This window comes from Tupaia chinensis, unplaced genomic scaffold (assembly GCF_000334495.1).
Source record: "Tupaia chinensis unplaced genomic scaffold, TupChi_1.0 Scaffold000139_1, whole genome shotgun sequence".
In the NCBI taxonomy this organism is placed as follows: Eukaryota; Metazoa; Chordata; class Mammalia; order Scandentia; family Tupaiidae; genus Tupaia; species Tupaia belangeri.
Genome location: NW_006159609.1, coordinates 2775689 through 2795319, shown reverse-complemented (window position 1 = coordinate 2795319; position 19631 = coordinate 2775689). Strand labels below are relative to the sequence as shown.

General features: G+C 40.6%; 1 protein-coding gene across 6 annotated transcripts in view; it reads left to right on the top strand.

The window, feature by feature from the left end:
• The first annotated feature begins 3828 nt into the window (after nucleotides 1–3828).
• The window catches only part of CCDC83 (coiled-coil domain containing 83), a 56800-nt gene continuing 40997 nt past the window's right edge, over nucleotides 3829–19631 (top strand). Inside the window, exons 1-6 of one of the 6 annotated variants that reach the window (XM_014586437.2) lie at nucleotides 3830–3923; nucleotides 5247–5304; nucleotides 5427–5583; nucleotides 7634–7670; nucleotides 10645–10767; nucleotides 16552–16636. In XM_014586437.2, coding sequence (XP_014441923.1) covers nucleotides 10673–10767; nucleotides 16552–16636 — 180 coding nt within the window. In that variant the 5' untranslated portion in view covers nucleotides 3830–3923; nucleotides 5247–5304; nucleotides 5427–5583; nucleotides 7634–7670; nucleotides 10645–10672. Of the gene's footprint in view, nucleotides 3924–5246; nucleotides 5305–5426; nucleotides 5584–7633; nucleotides 7671–7708; nucleotides 7825–9140; nucleotides 9237–10644; nucleotides 10768–16551; nucleotides 16637–19631 lie in introns of those variants that run through there. The other 5 variants (XM_006144931.3, XM_006144927.3, XM_006144928.3 and 2 more) reach the window with 5 other exon arrangements.

Sequence of the window (19631 nt, the reverse complement as noted above, 5' to 3'; positions counted from 1 at the left end):
CAGCGTGGTCATCTCCCCTGGAGAGTGATTTCTCGCTTTCTATCTGTCTTTCTGGCAAGTGCATGCCCCTTCTAGCAAAAACTTCTCAAAAAAAAGGAAAAAACTAATTTCAAAAATTAGTAGGAGAATGGAGGAAAAGGGATTGCGGCATGGCCATCCCCCCTGGGGGGTGATTTCTCGCTTTCTGTCTCTCTGTCTGTCTCTGTCTGTCTGGCGAGCGCACGCGCCCTATAGCAAAAACCTCTAAAAAAAAAAAAAATTAGTGAGGCAGAGGAGGCAAGAGGAAAAAGAAATGTGATATCATTTTTTACCAGAGTTCTGGTTATTTAAGTCAAACTTGGTTTGGAGAGATGAATTTTAACAAAGTAGATCGCAGGGATAATTCTCTGGCTTAAAGAGGAAAATTGTTATCCTTATCCTAAAAAATGAAAACAATTCCATTATATAATACTGGGATTTGACAAGGGATATTGAATAACCCCCTCTGTGAGTTTGTCATGTATCTCTCTAAAGGTGGCACAAACTCTTTTTCTCTCAAGAGAGTATTTTACTTCATGACTTTTTGTTTTCTTGCAAAGCACCAATTTAATTCTTTAAATTTGTCAGGAACAAAGTTTTCGAATTAGAAGTTTTAGCAGAGATTTTCTATTTCTCAAACATAACTTTGCTGTCATAAAGTGTGTGATTTATTACCAGCCTGAACAGGCTTGCAATGCCAATGAGTTAATCTCTAGTTCAGGTCTCCAGAAATTATTGTGAGGTTTAATATTAACATATTTAGTTTAGGGCTTGTTTGTAGGGGTGGTAGTCCTCAATGAAAACAGGTAAATATAAAGCAAAAACAAACCTTTATGATATTTAAATGTCAAAAAAAAAAAAAACCCTATAAGATGTTTAGCAATTGTTCACACCAAACAGGTTCTTTGTGGTTTCACCAAAAATAGACAGTATTTTTAGCTTTTTCTACCATACTTCCTTACCTTTGCTTTGGAATCACTCAACATGGCAAAGCTGACAGAAAATAAAAGTAAAATGAGGAAATTCAGGGGAACCAGCAGTTAGCGTAATGGCTATGTCGCTGGACTCCCACGTAGTCGAAGGAAAAAACTAATTTCAAAAATTAGTAGGAGAATGGAGGAAAAGGGATTGCGGCATGGCCATCCCCCCTGGGGGGTGATTTCTCGCTTTCTGTCTCTCTGTCTGTCTCTGTCTGTCTGGCGAGCGCACGCGCCCTATAGCAAAAACCTCTAAAAAAAAAAAAAATTAGTGAGGCAGAGGAGGCAAGAGGAAAAAGAAATGTGATATCATTTTTTACCAGAGTTCTGGTTATTTAAGTCAAACTTGGTTTGGAGAGATGAATTTTAACAAAGTAGATCGCAGGGATAATTCTCTGGCTTAAAGAGGAAAATTGTTATCCTTATCCTAAAAAATGAAAACAATTCCATTATATAATACTGGGATTTGACAAGGGATATTGAATAACCCCCTCTGTGAGTTTGTCATGTATCTCTCTAAAGGTGGCACAAACTCTTTTTCTCTCAAGAGAGTATTTTACTTCATGACTTTTTGTTTTCTTGCAAAGCACCAATTTAATTCTTTAAATTTGTCAGGAACAAAGTTTTCGAATTAGAAGTTTTAGCAGAGATTTTCTATTTCTCAAACATAACTTTGCTGTCATAAAGTGTGTGATTTATTACCAGCCTGAACAGGCTTGCAATGCCAATGAGTTAATCTCTAGTTCAGGTCTCCAGAAATTATTGTGAGGTTTAATATTAACATATTTAGTTTAGGGCTTGTTTGTAGGGGTGGTAGTCCTCAATGAAAACAGGTAAATATAAAGCAAAAACAAACCTTTATGATATTTAAATGTCAAAAAAAAAAAAAACCCTATAAGATGTTTAGCAATTGTTCACACCAAACAGGTTCTTTGTGGTTTCACCAAAAATAGACAGTATTTTTAGCTTTTTCTACCATACTTCCTTACCTTTGCTTTGGAATCACTCAACATGGCAAAGCTGACAGAAAATAAAAGTAAAATGAGGAAATTCAGGGGAACCAGCAGTTAGCGTAATGGCTATGTCGCTGGACTCCCACGTAGTCGACTGCGGTTCGCGTCCCGGACCCGGTGGCTTAAAACTCACGCTGGGTGTGTGTGCGTATGTGCCCAAGATCCCGAGAGGAGAATGGAGGAGAAGGGATTACGGTGTGACCATCCCCCCTGGGGGGTGATTTCTTGCTTTCTGTCTCTATGTCTCTCTCTGTCTGTCTGGCGAGCGCACGCGCCCTATAGCGAAAAAACCTCTCCAAAAAAAAAAAAAGAGGAAATTCAGCAAATGGTTTTTATCTGGCTTCTCTGTTTGACCACCAACTGGCAAACACCATAGGGAAAATGTGCAGGAGATAAATGATAGGGTAAAAGTACATGCTTGACCGTGGGCCCAGACTTCCAAAAAAAGAAACAGACCTAAGATTTATAGGAAACAATGTGGGAATGAAATAAAAATGCTAAAGAATCACAAATAGTTCTTCCATTTAACTAAAAAACAAAAAGGAACACTCAATGGTTTAAATATATATATATAGGTGATAGCTCTTTTTCTCCTGAATTTTCACTCTTTTTAATAGTTTTACCACATGATCCTACCTGTTGTTACTATTTTTGGGAAAACTAACTTAAAACCAACCTATTTCCAGAAGTATAGATCACAGCAAATTAAACTTTGAACAAATGCATAGCACTGGTAGAATAAAGAGAGGTTTAAATGAGGTGGAACATATTAATAACCTCAAACTGGTTAATTTTTGAGTGACTTTGCACCGAGGTGAAAAAGTCCCTTAACCAAAAACTAACATTTTTACTTACTGCCTCCGTTCTCTTCAAGTTCTTACTAATACAACAGCGTAACTCCAAACAGATAATTTGTGTTCTACAAAACAAACTCAAGGGCCAGCAGGTGGCGTGGTGGTTAAGGCACCTCCTGGGATATGGCAGTATGTAAATCTCCAGGCGCCCGTGCAAGTGTGCCCAAAATCCGGAGGGGGGGCGGTGATTTCTCACACCCTCTGTCTCTCTCCCTGCAAGCGCACTCATTCTATGACGAAAACAAAACTAAAGAATATCAAATGGGTGGTATAAATAGGAAAAGAAGGCCTCCCTTTTGCCTTTCCAAAGGAATAAAGAGTATGTTCGGGTGGAACTAGGAGAAAGAGGTGCTTCCAGAGTCCAGAAATGGTCTTTGAGGCAAAAATGAGAAGAAATTCAGGGAGGAAAGGGAACTTGGAAAAACGACGCTGGGATGGTTTTCACTAAAGGAAGAGTGCAAAAACATCAAGTATGATGGCGGAGGGGAGGGGGTCTTCGTTTTCTTGAGCTTTAGGAGCAAAAGCAAAGCTAGGCAAACAGGCAGAATGATGGCTTTTCTGCCGTTCTATCCGGGGCTCAAACTAAAAGAACCTCAGGGAAAACACCAGACCATAAGGAGGAGAAGCCGCCGCGGCAGGAGAGCAACGCAGCCGGACCCTGGCCAGGGTCGCTCGGCTGCGGGGTTTGAGACTCCGCCCCGACAGATGCAGGCAGCTCCTCTCATGGCGGAGGACAGACATAGACAAAAGTGACGGCGTACAGTCTCGGCTCTGCGTCCCCTCACACTCACCACTTCCGGCCTCGCAGCTACCGGGCGGCGAGGAGCCGAGCGCATCTTAAACACCCGCGGCGAGGGGCGCGCTGAGGACGGCGGGAGGACACCGTCGGCGCCGGGTCCCCCCGCCCTCGTACGCCGCCAGGGGGCGCGCTCCGCCCGCCGCTAGAGCCTGAGCTGGCGCTGACGTGAGTGGGACGTCGCCGGTCGCCTTGGAAACCGCGGGCTCGGTGGCGGCGCAGGAGGAGCCGGTGGGCTTGTGCAGCCGAGGGCCTGGAGTGTGAGGTACCGGCCTTTGGCAGTGGGGCCATTCCTGGCAGCCGTGGAGGGAATGTCAGGAGACTGGCTGGCCCTCTCGCTCGTGCCTCATTCCTTGCAGTCTGACAGTGAAGACTGGAGTCCCGTTGCGCACCTGCCGAGGCGTCTCCGCGGGTCCGGGCCTTGCTCCGCCCCGACATGGCCTGGGGTCGCGCCCAGCTGGTCTCCTCCGCCAGCTCTGCTCCTGGGTCTAACCGTTAGGAGCTGACTGGAAAGGTTCTCATAGGCCCGCCTCTCTTCACCCAGACAGAGAAGCAGGCCTTTTTACCTAATAAGAGTATTTACCTAAAACTCTCTGGCTTCGTAGTAGAACCCCTGGATAGTTGCATATTTGCCTTCCTAGATTTTCTCTCCAGAGCAGGATGTGAATTTGATTCAGGTTGTGCTCTGACACAGTTCCTAATAATGCCTTCCGTTTACATGGGGTTTCCTCACTTGACAGGTTTTCCCAAAGCCTTGAGGGGAGATAGGAAAGATGAAAAGAAGAAGCTGAGGGCCTGATAGGTTCAGAGACTTAACCAAGGTTACAAAACTCAGTGGAGGGACCAGCAGATGGTGTAATGGTTAAACGGCTGGATTCCCATATACTCCATACCAGTCCATTCCTGGAGGCCTTAAAACTCACACCAGGCACATGTGCCTGCTGGCCAAAAGTCCCAGAGGAGAATGGAGGAAAAGGGATTGCCAGGTGGCCATTCCCCCTGAGGAGTGATTTAACTTTTTTAACTTTTCTGTCTCTCTTCAGCAAGCACGCAGACCGTATTTTGGGGGGGGGGGGGGTGTCTCAATCGAGGAGCTATGACTAGACTTAGTCATACTTCTCTTAGTTATCTCCTCACGAAATTTCCTGTATATTGAATGCTTTTTGACTGAGGACCTCAGACATTCTTGCATCCTTTTCAATGCCAGCACAGTGTTCGTCCCACGGTAGGGTTTCACATGTCCTTTGTTGTGGAGGGCCCTTTACCCTCACACTCCCCACCCACAGATTGGTTTCATCTCCTCCTCTGGAAGTTACACCGTCCTTCTAAAGAGAAGACTTGATTTCCTTCTTTCACAAGTTCTTTAGATTTGTATAAATGTTATTTCCTTGCATCCCTCTATTCCATAATTCTGTGCTGGGTAGAGAGAGAATTGAGGACATGGTTAGGAGATGGGAAAAGATGCCCCATCTAAGCCAAAAAATAAATTTTTTTTTAAAAGAAAGATTTCTGTGAAGACAGGGAAGGCAAATAATAAGTCTAAATATTTATCAGCAGGTGTGATAATTGTTCATGGCTTTCTTTACAGCCACCTTCAAGAACTGATCCTGGTAGATTCTCTCCATATTCACTGCAGCTTCTTAAAGGTACAAAGAAGCCTTTATGTTCTCCATCTTTGCTGTATGAAGTATGGCCTGTATCCTCACAGTATTTTTTCATGTGTGTTTTTTTTTTTTTTTTTACTCTTTTGATATTTCTAAAATTGAAGGACAATCGGAATTGGAAACTGTTCTGGTTACTGCATTTTAAAACTATTTGTTATTGCAATTCTGGATCAGACGACAGACCAATTTTAACACTAAGAATCCAGTATAATTTGGAAACTGCATTTCAAAAATATTCCTCCAACTAAAGGATTTGCATGGGTAAAGAAAATACATGCTAATTTAATGTACATCATCAATCATCCAAGTGAAAGTTGAAAACGTCAATCAGATATTTTTAAACATCTGGATTTGAATATGTGGTTTTAATATTACATCTCCAAACTGGATGAATTTTACATTTGAATACTAACTATTTGGGGCTTCATAATCATACAAAAAGAGGTCTGAAATGTTTTAAAGCTTTAGATGGCATTATTACTACTAAAAATCTATAAAAGAATTCATGGTTTTTCCAAAACATTCTGGAGAGTATTTCTAATTGTACTAAAAGTTTGCTCTGGCATAAGTGAGAATTTGAGTTTAAAAGTAATTTAGCTTTCCAAAGTGAGAAAGCAAGCCATCAGGTCCAGGACTTGAACCACAGTCAGCCTTGTGGGAATCCAGCACCCTGACCACCACACCACCTTAGAGCCCCTAGATTGCTCTTTAATAAGGTTTTTGGAAGGGCTGTATTACTACTACTACTACTACTGTTATTATGAGACTCACAGTTTGTAGCTAAGAATCCAATATAATTTGGGAATTGCAGTTCAAAAATGTGCAAGTAATGGCAGGGCATGCTAGTTAGGCTGAACCAGGGCTAGACTTCAGGACTCATATTACTCATGTATAGAGATCTATTTACTACCTCACACTCTCATCTCATGATGGAAATGTATTTAGAACTCTTGTCATTACTAATTTTACTAAGTAAATATCTTCCATTTTACTCTACACTTACATGAACCAGTAACCAACAAATCTCAGGATCCATTTCCTATGTCCAAAAAGGTATTAGGGCACAACTGCCATCCTTCCCAGTCTTCACAAAATTGTGAAAGGAGTCAGTAGATGTCCATTTGATATTCATGACTTTAGAAAGTCATGAGGGCCAGTAGGTGGCATGGTGATTAAGGCACTGGATCTCACATGGCCAACTCTGCAGTTCAAGTCCTGGGCCCAGCGGTCTGAAAAACACATTGGGGGTATATGCATGCATCCCCAAAATTTCAGGAATGGAGGAGACGATATTGTGACATAGCCCCAGAATGATTTCTTCTCTCTCTCTCTCTCTGTCTCTCTCTTATGAGCACACTCACCCTATGAACCCCCCCCCAAAAAAAAAACAAATCTGAAGGAAAAAAAAGTAATGAAAGAAATTATTAGGAGCTTTCTAGATACTGAGCCAGGATTCTAAAGCTACACAGGAAGGACACATTCTATATTGCAAAAGTAGGTACTTTTGCAGAGTCCAAGCATTATGGGATAACAATATGCTTGTTACAGTCCCATTTTTACTGAATAGGCTTCTTACTTTCTCCCTGAGAAGCATCTGAGGAATATTTTTTGAAACATTTTCTGACAAAAATGATTATGTAATAGATCTTGAAAAGGTAGGAGGTATGGGACCAGCAGTTAACGTAATGGCTGTGTCGCTGGACTCCCATGTAGTTGACCGCGGTTCGTGTCCCAGACCCGGTGGCTTAAAACTCACACTGGGCGCGTGTGCATGCGTGCCCAAGATCCCGAGAGGAGAATGGAGAAGGGATTGTGGCGTGGCCATCCCCCACTAGGGGGTGATTTCTCACTTCCTGTCTCTCTGTCTCTCTGGCGAGTGCACATGCCCTATGGCAAAAACCTCTGGAGGGGGGGGAGGGAAGGTAGGAGGTGTGAATCTTTCAAACCCAGCCTGTCCACCTGCCCACACTCCATATTATAGAGTACCCAAACAGAATTGGGAGAGAAAACACACATGTGGGTGCAAGAGAGCATTCACATTCTGGGTGAAAATCGCCACAGCATTGAGTGATTTTGTGGAAGTCTTTTAGAGTTGCTCATTAATTTTTTAAAACTTCAGTTTCTATATACTATTAGTCTGAATAGGGATCTTGGCTCTTCTATATTTTATAACTGAGAACCAGGTAAATTGTCACACAACAAAGCAGGCACTGAATAGATGTTTGCAGATTAGGTGTCCATGTGTCAGGTATTATTGTAACTGTGACCTTCCGGGAAGATAATTACATTCTCTTTGTGACTCTTTTTCTAGAATTTTCATCCTTTACTGAGATAGAAACCGCCTGGTGGTAAGGAACTGTAAATCCTTGTATGTGAAAAGTCCTCAATGTTTGCAGGACATTATCAATTGCAAAAAGTACATTTTGAGATCCCGTCATTAGCTCATTGCAAAGAAGCAGCTGTTCAGTAGACAATTCCAGTTAGCTACGAATTTTCTTGAAAGTATGTGAAACAATGAATTTTAATCTAGTTTATGTATAAGTCATTTGTGCTTTACTCGATACACATTTTTACTCATATTAAAATCCTTTACCATGAGCTGCAATTAGGTAACTAATTATATTTATACATTAGTCAGAGAGTTAAACGCGTAAGAGCCAGGTAAATGAGGTAATTGAGCAAGATGAGGTCATTTTCCCATCAGTGCCAGATGAGTCCGCAGGTGGAAACCATAACATTTGATCTTTTCCACATGACTTAGAAAGAGAATAACATTGACATTTGTTTTAACTTTTAGATTGTTTTATAGTAAAAATTATCATTCAATAGTAAGTTATTGTATTAAAATAAAACGTGTCAGCATGCTATTTTTCTGTGCAATAGTCAAGTTAAACATTTTTAATTCTAGGGACCAGCAGATGGTGTAATGGCTACATCGCTGGACTCCCATGTAGTCAACATAAGTTCGAGTCCCAGACCCAGTGGCTTAAAGTCAAGCCAGGCGCGTGTGCGTGTGTGCCCAAGATCCCAAGAGGAGAATGGAGGAGAAGGGATTGTGGTGTGATCATCCCCCCTGGTGGATGATTTCTCGCTTTCTGTCTCTCTGTCTCTCTCTGTCTTTCTGGCAAACTCACACACCCTATAGCAAAACCCCACCAAAAAAAAAAAAAAAATTAATTGTAGGGGCCAGCAGGTGGTGTGGTGGTTAAGGCACTGGACTCTGGCTGACCAGTGTCTTGAAAATCATGTTGGGTGTGTGTGCATGCATGCCTAAAATTCTAAGAGAATGGAGGAAAAGAGATGACAGTGTGGCCGTCCCAGCCAGGGGTTGATTTTTCACTTTCCCTCTCTTTGTCTCTGTCTCTGGCAAGCAATAGTGAAAACCTAAAAAAAAAAAAAAAAAAAAAAAAAAAAAAAATTAATTCTAAAATAGGAATATAGAAATTCAAATTTGCATCTGAAATGAAAGTAATTTTTTTCACCTGAGAATTTTCTATAAACTGTGATGGTATAATGATGACTCATTCTGGTATTAAGCTTGTTAAATTATTCTCAAAGCTTTCATACTTGAGAAGATACTAATATATTACTCTCTCTATATATATATATGTATTACCCTATATATATATATATGTGCGTGTATGTATGTGTGTGTGTGTGTGCATATATATATATATGCATACACTTGGCTAGAAAAGAAAGGTCTCAAATACAAAGACAGCCTCACTAGAGGTCTAGATGTATGGGCATTGTGTTAGAGTGTAAAAAATGTGTTTTTATTTCAGTGAGTGTTTCTACTGTGGATCTGACTGGTCTGTGTAAATTGCTAATGCAATGACCCAAATCAACAGTGAAGGTTGACAACAGCAAATCTCATGGATTAGTGTTTACACACATCATCGTACCTGGCAGAGGTAGACATTCTCTGCTTTAGTTACAGAAAGTTCGAAGACCCATTATCAGAGATATACCTGAAGAGAAAGAGGAAGGGGCCTAGTACTTATACCGGACACTATGCTAGATGCTTTACATATTAGCTTATTTAATTCTTACAGTGGCTCTTATGGTGAGATTGTTATTTTTCTCACTTTATAGATGATGAAACTGAAGTGCAAAGAGATTAGGTAACCTATGCAGGGTCACGCAGATCTAGGATTAAGACACATTTCTGCCTAATTTATTCATCCATCCATTCATGCATTCATTTGACCAGGATTTATTATGTGTCTATTGTTCTAAGTGGTGAAATATAGTAATGGACCAGAATTGACTCATCCCCACTCTCATGGAGTTTCCTGTCATCTAAACAAATAATTATAAAGGTTATGTGCTTTCTGCCACAATGAATCACTAGTACATTAAAGGCTAAGCATTTATTCTTGTGAGATTAGTGGGAATTAAAAGATAAATATCGGTTAAGGAAAATTACAATCTGAAAAGCATAGTATTTTAATACTCAAAACATATCTATGAAGTATTCCTGCTTACTACAAACATCCATAACAGCAGACTCTGATTTTCCCTTTTAGAAAATATTATTCCTGCCTGATAATTCTTTATTAGGTATAAAAACTGGTGGGCTATCATTGTTAATAACATGCTAATACTTGAATTTGTAAATCTCTTGATAATTTAAAAAATACTTTGATGTGTGCTTTTATTTGCTCTTTTTTTAAAAAATTATTTTACTTAGCTATTTATTTATTTATTTAATTGACCAGAGAGAGACAGAGAGAGAGGAAAGTGAGAAAGCAAGCTACCAGGTCCGGGATACAAACCGTGGTTGGCCATGTGGGAGTCCAGGGACTCTAACTACCTCACCACCTGCCAACCCCTTTACTTGCTCTTTATAACATCCCTGGCCAAACTTAATACTTTTGGATCCTAATTCTAATTCTTTTAGTTCCTAGCTTCTTAGTGCTTATAGGGAATTGCAGTTTGGGTTGGTTTGAATTTTTAAAAACCTTATATGCATTTATTAAGTCATGCTAAGAGCATTGCCAAGGAAGAAACAAATGGTAGAAAATGTTCAGTCCTTTGACCTTAAAGGAGCTTGATGAGGGCAACAAATGTAGATGAATAACATTGGATGTGAGTCTCTTGGAAAGTTTTGGGTAGGAGGAATGTTGTACCATGGAACTCTCCAGATTCAAGAATACAATTGCTGTGTGATTTTCCGGAATTGTAGTAGATCACTGAAGCAGTCAGAATAAAAATTAAAAAAAATTTAAATTAAGTCCCAGTGGTTCCTTATCTAAAGCAAACAAAGTAGAGAGTCAACGACAAATTTATTCCCTTTCCCTATGTCTCTTTTCTAAACAGGTATATTTCTTAATAGTTAACCAACAAAATGGAAAACTCAGGGAAAGCAAATAAAAAGGATGTGCAAGATGGACTGCCAAAAGAAGTCAAAATGCCTACCAGTGAAGCACTTCTCGACTATTAGTAAGTTTATGTTCTGAAATCTGAGTGTTGCCACATGTAAATAGCAATCCCGTTTAAAACTCATGTAACTCCAAGTGGAAATGATGACCACAACAGCTGCCAAAAGAACAGAGAACAGAGGTGGATTACAGGCATAATTGCACTTTTGTTCTATGTCCATATTTTTAAAGTCTTCTGAAATTCTGACTATAACACAGTCTAAGTGGAAGCTATGAAGTGTCACTCCCATTGTGTTAGTGGTCATCCTCCCCATGTACACAGCAGCTTGGAGGCTTATGTCTTCAGCTACAACACAGTATGGTTAGTGCACGTTTATAAAAGAATAAGAGTGGGGGACCAGCAGATGGCATAATGGATATGTCTCTGGACTTACAAGTAGTCAACCACAGTTTTCGTCGGGAACCCAGGCACTTAAAACTCAAGCCAGGTGTGTGTGTGCCTGTACCCAAGATCCTGAGAGGAGAATGGAGGAGAAGGGATTGTGTGTGGCCATCCCTCCTGGGGGGTGATTTCTCCCTTTTTGTCTCTGTCCCTGTCTCTCTCTGTCTCTCCATTGAGCACATGCGCCCTATAGCAAAAATCTCACTTAAAAAAATGTAAAGAGTAGGAGTGGACATTTCCCTTTATTTAACTTTTCGTGTTTTTTTAGACATTCCAACTTTCATTATTCCATAGGGCTACAGACCAAATCCAAGGGATTGAGAGCATTATTTTTAATAAGAAGAACATTTTGTATGTCTCACTTTTGAGAAGTGAAGACAAAACTAGATGTGACACTTTTTAGGGCTCGTAACTCCCTCAAAAATTCACATGTTGAGATTTGGCTCTGATGGGATTAAGAGACTTAAAATTTAAGCAGACTATGTTGTTAAAAGGTGGAGCCTTTGGGAAGAGGTTAAGATTAAGGTCATTAGGGCAGGATCCACATGATTGACTACTGATGGGTTTATAGGGAGAGAAAATGAGACCAACAAAGACATGAACACAGCCCCTTGACTCTGCTCTCCCCCTTGAGATATAATGTCTGGAGACTCTGTAAGACCCTCTTGAACCTTGGAATTTCAAACTGAACAGAGTAAACTTCTGTATATAGTAATCATTCAGTTTCAGGTATTTTCTATTAATAGCAATAGAATGGACTAAAACACACTCTATTATACTGTCATGTTTTATTCTAGCCAATAGATAATAAGCCCCTTGAGAGCTTGTGAACCCCATATTGCACAGGACAAGCATTTTAATATGTAATCCTCAGGAAGTTAATGGGCAAGTGTTCATCTTTGCCCAAGTAAGACTGAAATGTACTTTATTTGTGTACTCATTCCACACATACTTGAGGATATACCAGGTACACAAGTACCAGGTACTGGAATATGGCAGAGAACAAGACCACATGGTCCCTGCGCTGATGAAGCATGAGAAACAGATATTAAACAGCTAATATATACTCCTAAGAAAAGTATATATCTATCATAAAACTGCTATGAAAGAAAAGTGTAGAGTGCTCTGTTTACTGGTATCACTTAAAGGCTTGACCTAGTCGGAATGCTGGGCAAATCTTGTTTAAAGAAGACATAGCTGAGGTGCTCTTTGGAAGAGGAACAGGTGTTATGGGGACACCAAGTGGTGAAGAGAAAGGCTTATAGAAAAGATCCAAGGATGGGAAAGACCATGATCCAGGAACTGAGAGTAGACAGCATGAGGCAGAGAGGTCAGAGAGGTCAAGGGTAGTGATTTAGGTAAAGGTCAGATCAAGGGTCAGAGCTGGTGATTTTTTTTTTTTTTGAGAGGTTTTTGCTATAGGGCAAGCGTGCTTACCAGACAGACAGAGAGAGACAGAGAGAGACAGAGAGATAGAAAGTGAGAAATCACCCCCTAGGGGGGATGACCACACCGCAATCCCTTCTCCTCCATTCTCTTCTTGGGATCTTGGGCACACACGCACATGTGCCCAGCGTGAGTTTAAGCCACCGGGTCCAGGACTCGAACCGCGGTCGACCACATGGGAGTCCAGCGACATAGCCGTTACGCTAACTGCTGGTCCCCAGAGCTGGTGATTTAGGCCAGGATCAGATCAAGAAGAACATTTAGGATTTGGGAATGAGAAACTATTCACTGGAAGGGTAAAGGATTGAAAGCCCGAAGCCCATGATGCTAATGACTGGGTTTTTATTAGAGAAAATTGTTTTTAACAACATTCACAGAAAACCATCCTTCTCCCAAAAGATACCAAATGTATTCATTTGTTTATTGGAAAACAGTGAGGAAAAGGGGCAAACCAGTAAGAGAGAAATATCTGTGGGAAGGGGATTTTCAGTTTCCTTTCAGATTCAAGGTAACATTAGTGATAACCTGTATGAGTCATACTCATTTTGCAACATAACCAAAAACTTCTTTCATCTCAATCTTAGGAGAGATGAATAAAATGTCAGATTCAATTAATACAACCTGGTCACTAATTTTTGCTCCCACAGTTTACAGTGATGACATCCAGTTACAGCTGTTTCTCTCTTGGGTCAACTAGAGGCCAATCTTTCTCTTCTTTAACAGAGGTTTTCAAAGAGGAAAAATAAATCCCATGATCAAGGGCAAGATATAAACTGAACATCCCATGCCTTTGTTCTCTTTCATTTCTTAAAATTAAATAAATAATTTCATGGACTGGACCCAGGCCTTGCTGTATCATGCGCTCTGTTAGTGACAATTTATGGATCACATTCCACGATGACAGAACTTTTGTCACATGACAGTAACTAAGACGCTCCCTCTCACCATGTGAGGAAGGATTGTCCATGGATTTTCTAGCAATAAGTTATATTTCTCTTATATGATCTCAGCTTCTAGCAAAACAACGAGCACACAGTAGACAGTGGATTCATAGTTTTTTTTTAATTTTTTGAAAATTTTGCTGAAGGGCACATGTGCTTGCTGGAGAGACACAGAGAGACAGAAAGTGAGAAATCACCTCTCAGTGGGGATGGCCATGCTACATCTCTTCTCCACATTCTCCTCTCAAGATTTTGGATGCATATATACACGTGCCCAGTGTGAGTTTTAAGCAGCCAGGTTCAGGACTCAAACCATGTTTGACTACATGGGAGTTCAGCAGCGTAACCATTATGCCATCCACGGGTCCCACGGATTAATAGTTTTAAAACAACTGAACTTGGGAACCAGCAGTTAGCGTAATGGCTATGTCGCTGGACTCTCACGTAGTCGACTGCGGTTCATGTCCCGGACCTGGTGGCTTAAAACTCACGCCGGGCACGTGTGCGTGCATGCCCAAAATCCCGAGAGGAGAATGGAGGAGAAGGGATTGCGGCATGACCATCCCCCCTGGGGGGTGATTTCTCGCTTTCTGTCTCTATGTCTCTCTCTGTCTGTCTGGCGAGTGCACGCGCCCTACAGTGAAAATCTCTCCAAAAAAAAAAAAAACTGAACTTAAAAAAAAAAAAAAAGTATTCTAAGCCATTCTGTGGTGTGTTGGTTGAGGTGACTGGATCTCACAAGTCTGGCTATATTGTTCAAGTCCCAGATCTGGCAATTTGACAAACATGTCAGGTATGTGCCCAAAATCCCAAAAAGGAGAAATAGAGGAAGAGGGATTGATTGTGGTGATTGGTTCTTCCCCATAGAGGGTTCTCTCTCTCTCCCCTCTCTCTCTCTCTCTTTCCAATGAGTCCACGTACCCTTTGGCAAATTATCTTAAATTATTTATTAGTTCAATTTTCTTTGTTATTATTTTTATGTTTTTAAGTGGACCAGGGAGAGAGAGTGAATGAGAAAGTGAGAAAAGAAGCCACCAAGTCCAGAACTCGAACCATGGTCAGCATGGTCAGCCAGTGCTCTAACCGTCACACCACCTTTCAGCCCCACCCTCTGGCAAATTAGAAAAGAAAAAAATGTATAACAAGAAAATGTCATAAACTTATATGGTTTGTAAAGTGCTGTTACTACCAGTGTTAAATCTATAAAATAATTGTCTCTGATAATGATCTTTTTTCTTTTCTCTTTTTTTTTTTTTTGAGAGGTTTTTGCTATAGGGCATGTACGCTTGCCAGGAAGACAGAGAGAGACAGAGAGACAGAAAGTGAGAAATCACCTCCAAGGGGGGATGGCCATGCTGCAATCCCTTCTCTTCCTTTCTCCTCTTGGGATCTTGGGCACGCACGCACGCACACACGCCCGGTTTGAGTTTAAGCCACTGGGTCTGGGACTCGAATCGTGGTAGACTATGTGGGAGTTCAGTGACATAGCCATTACGCTAACTGCTAGTCCCAATGATGGTTTTTCTTTTCTCCTTTATTCTTGTTTTTTTCCCCAGGTATTTACAGTGAGTGTACACACACACACACACACTCACACAGATAAATAGGTAGAGATAGATAGATAGATAGATAGATAGATAGATAGATAGATAGATAGATAGAAAGAAAGAGAAAGAAATAGATGCAGGGGCCAGGCTCTGGAACAGTGGTTAAGATAAGTGGGTCCCACATGGCCAGTTATGCAGTTTGAGTCCCAGATGTGACATCTTGACAAACATGCCCACAATCCCAAAAGGAGACAGAGGCAAAAGGATTGTAGTGTGACAATTCCCCATGCGGGCAAGGGGTGCTTTCTCACTTTCCCTCTCTTTCTCTGGCAAACACACGAGCCCTACAGTAAATTAAAAAAAAAAAATGTGGATATGGTTGCAGATTTTTTAAAAAATACTGAAAATCATGTCAGTGATGTACACCCATCCCAGCTATGCTGAGACAGAAAGATCACAAATCAAGGCCAGCCTAGCAACCCAAGAAGACTCTATCTCTAGATAGACGATGGCCAGCTAGCTAGCTAGATTTAAAAAAAAGAAAAAAAAAAAGCACATACATACATTTGTTGAAAGTCAAAGTTTCAGGCTAAACAGGCCAGAGATTCAAACTGCAGTTGCCATGTAGGATCCAGCTTCTTTTGAGCAGGCCAAGGAGCTGGTCCAAAAGAAGCTTTCATTATCTACAGGAGAAATTGTATACTACCGAACTTGAACCAATAGGCATGTCCAGTTTACCTTACCTTGGTATTTCAAGAAGGTGTTCTTGCCCTTATAAGGTCTTTCTTTTTTCTTTCTTTCTTTCTTTCTTTCTTTCTTTCTTTCTTTCTTTCTTTTTCTTTTTTTTTGCTATAGGAATGCATGTGATCATCAGAAAGAAAGAGAAAGAGACAGAGAACATGAAAAGGCACCCTGATGGCAATGCCACAATCCCTTCTCCTCCACTCTCCTCTCAGGATTTTGGGCATGTATGCACACTTGCATGGTGTGTTTTTTAAGCCACCAGGTCCTCGACTCAAACTGCACAATTGGTCATATGGGATTCCACTGCCTTAACCACTTTGCCATCCACTGACCATTCTCTTATAGAGTCTGTCATTTTTGTCTGAATGTTTTTAGAACTGTAGAGAGCATGTTTTTTGTGCGTCCTTTCCTAATTTCCTTTCATATAAATTATTGATAGGTAATTATCATAAAATTTTAACTACGAACTATGACTAGAGATTGTTTTTAAAAAAAACCTTGAAGTTATCTTTCCAATATATATTTTAGTGAATAAAAGAGAATCAGAAACACAAAAAATTGTTCAGAAAATGCCTGTGTCCCTAAATGGATCTTTATAATATCGCGAATATTTACTTGAATTCAAATAACTTACCTGAATTCAAACAATTTAGTTTTTAAATTTTACCTACCATTTTTTTCTAAGATATACAATTGTAACATATCTTATTTTGGTTTATTCTCAGCTGTCAAATAAAGGAAAATGCAGTAGAGCGATTCATGTTTCAAATGAAAAAACTTAGGGAAAAGAACCAAAAGTATCATGAAAGAGTGAGTATAAAATTTAGAACCTGTGGACAGTCATAAAACATTTACACACATGCCTTTAAAAACTGTGAATAATGATTAAACATATTCTAGGAAATTACCTTCTTCAAAGCTTGGAATTGAGTGACTTATAATCCATTTAAGTTTCTTTGCATACTTGAGGTAGTGTACTGCCAGTCCCATTATATTACTTATAATGCCAATGAAAGTCAATTTGAGGGGACCAGCAGGTGGCATGGTGGTTAAGGCGCTGGACACTCCCACATGGCTGACCAGGGTTCGAGTCCTGAACCTGGTGGCTTGCTTTCTCACTTCCTCTCTCACTCACTCTCATCCTCTGTCTCTCTCTGGTCAAATTAAAAAAATAAGTGAATGAATAAATAAAAATACAATAAATAATAATTTTTTTTTTTTGGAGCGATTTTTACTGTATGTGCGCTCACCAGACAGGCAGATAGAGACATAGAGACAGAAAGCGAGAAATCACCCCCCAGGGGGGATGGCCACGCCGCAATCCCTTCTCCTCCATTCTCCTCTCGGGATCTTGGGCACGCACGCACACGCGCCCGGCGTGAGTTTTAAGCCACTGGGTCCGGGACGTGAACCGCGGTCGACTACGTGGGAGTCCAGCGACATAGTCATTACACTAACTGCTGGTTCCCAATAAATAATTATTTTAAAAAAAAAGAAAGTCAACTTGATTTATGATTGTGAGGAAACTGACTCTTAGGTTCAAATTTTAAAGCTTTGAAACCACATTTATCTTATTTAACCAAACTACAAAATATTGGTTATATATTTTTATTTTCTGTATCTTTTTTCCTACAGCTTCTCAAAGAATGTGCATATATAGGGGACCAGCAGTTAGCGTAATGGTTATGTTGCTGAACTCCCATGTAGTCTACCACGGTTCATGTCCCAGACCCAGTGGCTTAAACTCACGCCGGGCGCATGTGCATGCGTGCCCAAGATCCCAAGAGGAGAATGGAGGAGAAGGGATTGTGGCGTGGCTATCCCCCCTGGGGGGTGATTTCTTGCTTTCTGTCTGTCTGGCGAGCGCACGCGCCCTATAGCAAAAACCTCTCCAAAAAAAAAGAATAAAGAGAATGTGCACATATAAATAGCATACAAAAAATACAATCTCAGTCATTAAAATAATGTATTGGATATTTAAGATGATTTATTGTTTTATAAAATCAGATTAAAATGGCTGTCAAAGGGGTACTTCATATAATTATCAGGAATTAAAGCCGATAGAAATAAAGTTTGGGGATCAGCAGACGGCATAATGACTACATTGCTGGACTCCCATGTAGTTCACCACAATTTGAGTCCCGGACCCAGTGGCTTAAACTAATGCCAGGCACGTGTGCGTATGTGCCCAAGATCCTGAGAAGAGAATGGAGTAGAAGGGATTGTGGTTTGGCCATCCCCCGTGGGGGGTGATTTCTCGCTTTCTATCTCTCTGTCTTTCTGGGGAGCACATGCACCCTATAGCAAAAATCTCTTAAAAAAAAAAACAAAGAAAGTTTGAATTTGGAGAGGTTTTTGCTATAGGGAGTGTGCGCTCACCAGAAAGACAGAGAGACAGAGAGACAGAAAGTGAGAAATCACGCCCCAGGGGGGATGGCCATGCCACAATCCCTTCTCCTTTCTCCTCTCAGGATTTTGGGCACGCACGCACATATGCCCAGTGTGAGTTTAAGCTACCAGGTCTGGGACTCGAACTCTGGTCGACTACATGGGAGTCCAATGACATAGCCATTACACTAACTGCTGGCCCCCTAATATATTTATTTTTTATTGATCCTGAAACTTTTTTCAGTTAACTGTTTTATTTGACTTTTGTCTAAAATCAATATAATTTTTTTTTTAGTTTTTTTTTTTTTTTTCCATAGGGAGTGTGCATTCACTAGAGAGAGACAGAGAGGGAAAGTGAGAAAATACCCTCCATGGGGGATGATCACACTGTGATCTCTTCTTCATTCTTCCTTTGGGATTTTTGGACAAGCATACACATGTGCCTGGTGTGATTTTCAAGCTGCTGGGTCCAGGACTTGACCTGCAGTCAGCCATGTGGGAATTTAGTGACTTAACCACCACATCACCTATAAATTTTAATAGACTGTGGAGTCAGAGATCTGGGTCTGTAACCTGACTGTAACTCACCACTGATGTCATTTTGGCCCAGTTTGATATAAGCCTCAATTTCCCTCTTTTTTAAAAAAAAAATATATATATATATTTTTTAATTTGACCAGAGAGGGACAGAGAGAGAGAAAGAGAGAAGCAAGTTGCCAGGTCTGGGACTTGGCCAGGTGGGAGTCCAGCACCCTTAACCACCATGCCACCTGCCAGCTCCTCAATTTCCCTCTTATGAAATGGGGATTCATGCATTCTCTATAGAGCTCATTTGTTCATTTATTCAGCTAATATCTATTAGACAAGACAAACCCTGTCACAATGTAAGTGTGACTCTGACACTGACATGATCTTCAAGGACTGGTTAGATGCTTGTAATAGAGACTAAAACAGAAACTCAGATCTGTTGGTAAGAGTAGAAAGGAGTAATCTGGCCACAGTGCCTGGATACAGGTTCCACACAGTGAGAACCAAAGTACAAGAGGAGTGAGCTGCATAGAGTGGACCAATGCACATCCTCCATAGTAAGCATTGGAACTCCTTGGTCAGGACTTGGTTTTAGAATGTACAATAGTTCACATTCCCTCTAAGCCCATCATTTGGAGTCAGAAACAAAATACTTGTTTCCATGATGACTAGCTCAAGAATGAGACAGACTTAAGTCTACAGTTTAGTAGACTCGGCAAGAAGACAATGAAGAAACACTCTAGCTCCAGCTGTATGTATAGAACATCATCTACTTCTTTCCATTTACACTGTTGCTCAGTTTAAGCCACTATCACTTCCCTATTCTTCCCTTTCTAGTACATTTTCCACAGTACAACTAGGGTCACTCTCTAAATATATATATATATAT